Here is a 4,983-nt window from a genome sequence, read left to right as displayed (position 1 = left end):
AGGATGTGGGGTGGGTGAGGAATGAGGGGGCTGAATGGGAGGTTGTGGGGTGAGTGAGGGGGCTGGGTGGAAGCATATGGGGTGGGTGAGGAATGAGGGGGCTGAATGGGAGGTTTTGGAGTGGGTGGGGGGGGCTGACTGGGAGGTCCCTGGGTGGATGAGGGATGTGGGAGCGGGATGGGAGGTTGTGGGGTGGCAGCAAGTGGAGGGTGGGAGGTTGTTTTGGGGTGATGAGTGGGGATGTTAGGGGTTGGGAAGGGGCAGGTGGCTGCCTTGGGAAATGGCACAGGGATGAGAGGGCAGGAAGGCTGCAGCTGTAGAAGGGATGTCAGGCACTGGGTGCAGGTTGAAGGTGCAACTAGGGGAGATGAACTGTTTTAGAGGTGATGTTAGAGCATAGTGCACTTGTAACRTTGATGTGGGGAAAATGGGATCACTTGGGAGCTGGGGTGGGAAATGGAAGGAAAGGAGGGTGAGCGCTGGAAGAAGTGAGCTGGGACATGCCCCATGTAAAAGTGGATTGAAAGGAAAGGATGAAATGGTGAGGTGGGGGATTGTTGGAGAGGTTTGTGAGCAGGGTGTGTTAAGAAGTGAGAGGATGGATGAATGAATGGTGCTTTTCTCTGTCTACTTGGCAGTGAAGCCAGTCAGTCTACAGAATAGCATCCGTGCAGGCAACCATTGGGTCTCCATCCTTTGTTTCAGAGCAAAGATACAGGCAATCCCAAAAGACGTCAGGTCATCCAGGCCTCTGTGAACAGAGTCCATCCACAATGTGGATGATTTTATCCATTTCATCTTGAATCTTGGATTTACTGGTCCTTCTCTTCTTGTTTTACACATTACCCRGCAGTATTTGCAGAACTTGCTGCTTAGGCTTTTGGGATTTTGATTTCCTCCCCCTCCTCCACTTCCCCTCAATATGCTGCATATTAACACCCTTCCTAAGAAACAATCAAAAAACTCTTGATAATGTTYGATAAACATTAGTTCTCTTGAGTAAATGTGATAGCATGTGAAAATCAAGTGGACATGTGTAATTAATGAAATAGTTATAATTTCAGAGCAGTGCCTGGGTTTGGCCTTGCATGTTCTGTTTGTGACATCTTRTATGATCCTGGAGGAATCTTTTTTATTTTGTAGTCTGCACTGCAATAAGCCAAGCCTCACTTTCTACTCTTTGGGAAACACAGACTGTGAAACTGTGGATGCTGTGCTGATGTTTGACATAACTAGGCTTGTGTGGTGCTTCTCTGATCTGTATTTCCCTTTGTCATCGTGCATGAGCAGTCCTCCTCCCACTATGTCAGACTTACTAGCATTTATTATTGGATTTTCAGTCTCGTCCACATGCACAATTTGTACCACTTGTTCTTAGTAGAGGTTTTTTGGCTATTGACTCTTAAAAGTATTATTTAAAAAAGGGCATTTGCACACCAATTTCAGTTGTGTGAGAGCTCAGCTGGTACAGTTTTTCCCTGTAGAAAAGGCCTCCTCTTTTAAATCTTTAATAGTACAAAATTCTTATCAGCAGAGCAGGCAGAGAAGTGAGAGGCCAGACTGTGTGAGAGCTACTCAGTGCATTGCTTTTTTTTTAATCAGTTTTAAGAATGTCCGTGTTTTCAAATGTTTGATGAAGCGACTAGATGCTTACAAACTCAAGATGATTGAAATTCAACACAGTAAATGTTACTTGTTGACAAGCAGAGAGGGAAGGGGGTTGTTTTATGTAAAGAAAGTTATGTTTTCTTTGTGACACTGGCAATTTGAATGTAGTGTTTTCCAAATGGAGATAATGGCTGCGTGCATTGTATAGTGCACTTCAGTACAAGTCTTCAAGCGGTTCACAAGGTTACGTTCTTTGGAGAAGGATCCTGAATGTGGATTTATCTGTGAATCTCTCAGCCCGGATGTAGCTCAGATAGGGAGGGTGCTTATTGGCCAGACTCTGTGAGAGGACAGAAAATCTATCCCATCTGTTCTTCTTAAGGACAAAAACACAGGAAATGCTAAAACTGTTTAAGCAGTCTTAGCCTGAGGTTCTGCTAGTAGCTAAGCTGATCAGTGGTATACTGCTGCCAAAAGGAGGAGACCTCACTTCCTCCTTATCCCTGCTCATAGATAGGAAGTGTTATCCCCTTTCTATAGCTGCATTAATTCAGAAATGCATCAAAAAACTCCTTCTGTCCAAAATATGAAGTATTTTTTTTGCTGAATTGCTGAAAGTGTCTGTGAAAGGGTTTGACAAGTGCTGATGCAAAGTGACTGGCAGGAGTAGAGAAAAATGGGAAGATCAAATTGTTTTGGAACTGATGAGCAGTTAGTTCAGCTTAGTCCTTGTAAGACTGTACCSAAGTCTTTCAGGCCACCTCTATCCTTTCTGCATATTTGTAAGTATTATCGAGCTGTAACTTAACAGGGGTTTGACTTTAAGGGAGAACATTTGTGATCAGGCTCTTATGCTCTAGGGAAAGTGTAAATATGGGGGAAATGGATTTGGGGGTGAGGAGAGAAAGGTAATTTCTTTTGAAGTAGACTCTCCATAAGTTTTCTGCTCTGCTGGGCCAGACTTTGTAAGTTTCTGTATGGGAACAGATAATGGTCTGAAATGAAGAATCTGATTCAAAGTACTATTAAGAGGAAAAATAAGTCTCTTCAAAAAATCTGAAGTGATAAATGGGATTTTGCTACAATCTGATCAAGGAAAATGCTGCTTTTTAGCAGTAGGCAGTATTTGTTTACCCTGTAGCTTTGCTAAGACTTTGTAAGGTTTGTAGTTGAACTAGACTCTTAATTTCTCACAGCATGCCTTTCTGTGATTTGTGGGTGGTTTTGGGCAGCAGTGAGTATCTCAAGAAAAAGCTATTTTTTTGCAGTTGCATCTCTGTAGAACAGAAAGCAGCCACCATGGTAGCTGAGTGAGAAGATACACATTCCAGTCATTTTCTAAAGAGAGTGGTTATACTGAAGACAGCATTCAAATTCACAAGCATTTTCAGCTCTATGAGGCTGACCTAAGAAGTCTCCCCCAATCTGGTTGAACCCATGCCACAGCTAGCTACCACCTCACTTAGGCTGATGCAACTGCTTGTGAAGCCATGAAGCTACCTGTAAATCTAATTATTGAAATGATCTGCTTAAAACAAACAAAAAATAGGTATAGAGAGATACTTTTAACTTGCAATATTTTAGCAGCCTGATTTATGGGATGGCTGTACAAACGCTACGGGCAGTACCAAGTGGGGAAGGAGCAAGTGTTAACTTTACCACCAAAAACAGAACTGTGCAACTGTATTCTCTGGATGTGGCGCTACCGTGGCTTTAAACCAACACAGGAATCAGGTGTAGCCTCAAGGCCTTTATGTCCCTGCCTGCACAGTCTTGAYATGAGGCTTGTGGTGGTGCAAGGATTTGCAGGGCAGGCTGGGTCAAGCGGCTGTTACAGCTTGCTGTGCAGCCACAGAGTTGCTGGTATGAAGGAGAGAGCAAAATAGGCCCTTGGAAGAATCAAGAGTACTTTTCTGGAGAATGCTGTTCCCAAATATCTGTAGGTATAATAAAGCACTTGATTTATATCTCTTGGTGTCAGCTGTTGATCTGGAAATTTCCCAAGCCCAATAACAAGCTATTAAATATGTTCTATCCTGAGATAATGGGGGGTTCTGGTTATGGATGAAGAACAGTAGTGAAAAGGTTTGTAATTGATGAGAGAATAGTGACTTTGAATTAAAATGCTTTGTAATTCATTCTTGGTAGATTTTTAACATTTAAGGTTTAGCTAAGCCTACCAACAGACTCTTTGGGGAAAGCTTCCCATTTCTAAATGACAGTACTTGTACCACTAAAATTGTGCCATTACCAGAAGATTTTGCAACATTGGTGCTGTAACATGGAATCAGCTGGGAAATTCACCTTCTTTGTGAAATGCATCTTTTTCCTGATCGTAGTTTCTTAAGGGAGTTGGAAGACTTGGAAGCTAAAGATATATCCTCCTCCTCCCTCATTTCACTTCTATGACTAAGACTTGACCAGTGGCTTTTGGGCATGCTAGAGGCAATATTCAAGGATGTGTAACTAGCACTAAACTTCTGTTCAGCTATGTGAAATGAAGGACTGTGACACCATACTGTGGCAGAAGGCCCAGGCCTGGGTTTTGATCTGAAAAGAACAGGAGACAGATGGCTGCTATTAATCTATATTCTGACATGTTTTTTCAGCTTTTCATTTAATCACTAATTCATTTGGTTTTCTTTTTTGTTTTTTTTTTCTTCCCGGCAGGAAGGTAAAAGGAGGCAACATAGATGTACATCCATCTGAGAAAGCCCTCATTGTCCACTATGAAGTGGAAGCAACAATTCTTGGGGAGATGGGAGACCCCATGCTGGGGGAACGCAAGGAATGTCAGAAAATGTAAGATCATAGCAAGTTCTGATGCTTTTTCTGTTTTTAAGTGTCATAAATTTGATAACTCAAAGCATGAACAACCTGTAAGAAATAATAGCTTCTAATCTCTGTAAAACTTAGTACTAGATTAAGGAGGCTTTAGATGACAGGAAGYAGAAGCCAGAATGTGCCTAGGAAAGTTAACATCCAAAACAGATGCTGTAAACTGATTTTAATCTGTGTTCTTTAAGATATTTTGTAAAGGAAAGCAATTATTACATTTTATATGCTGTGAACTTGAGGTTCAAAAATGTGAAGTGATTGGTTCCTACTCAGGTGGTGGTTAATGTCAAAGCAAGCAATACTACTGAACCTTCTGACAGCCTCGTGCCCTAGCTTTTAGCCTGCTTAACTTCCGGCTATTTTGATCTGTCACCCCTTCTACTGATTTCACTACAGCATTCCCTTTTAGATTTGCTTTGAATTTTTCTCTTAAGAGCACTGAAGCATTGCACTTTGAAAAACATCCAGAAATTTAATTTTTGAACTACAAGTTTGGATCTTTCCTGTTTTTGTCTTCCTTCCCTCTAGTGTTTTTTT

At 41.8% G+C, this 4,983-nt stretch overlaps 1 protein-coding gene across 2 annotated transcripts in view; it reads left to right on the top strand.

Moving 5' to 3' along the window:
• The window catches only part of KIFAP3 (kinesin associated protein 3), a 71,242-nt gene that overhangs the window by 1,196 nt on the left and 65,063 nt on the right, over positions 1-4,983 (top strand). The window contains exons 1-2 of one of the 2 annotated variants that reach the window (XM_085300220.1): positions 480-541; positions 4,279-4,410. In XM_085300220.1, coding sequence (XP_085156346.1) covers positions 534-541; positions 4,279-4,410 — 140 coding nt within the window. In that variant the 5' untranslated portion in view covers positions 480-533. Of the gene's footprint in view, positions 1-479; positions 542-4,278; positions 4,411-4,983 lie in introns of those variants that run through there. The other variant, XM_085300221.1, reaches the window with a different exon arrangement.

Source organism: Rhea americana, unplaced genomic scaffold, assembly GCF_003343005.1.
Source record: "Rhea americana isolate MKP2758 unplaced genomic scaffold, rheAme1 scaffold_162, whole genome shotgun sequence".
NCBI lineage: Eukaryota > Metazoa > Chordata > Aves > Rheiformes > Rheidae > Rhea > Rhea americana.
This window is presented reverse-complemented; position numbering and strand designations above follow the sequence as displayed.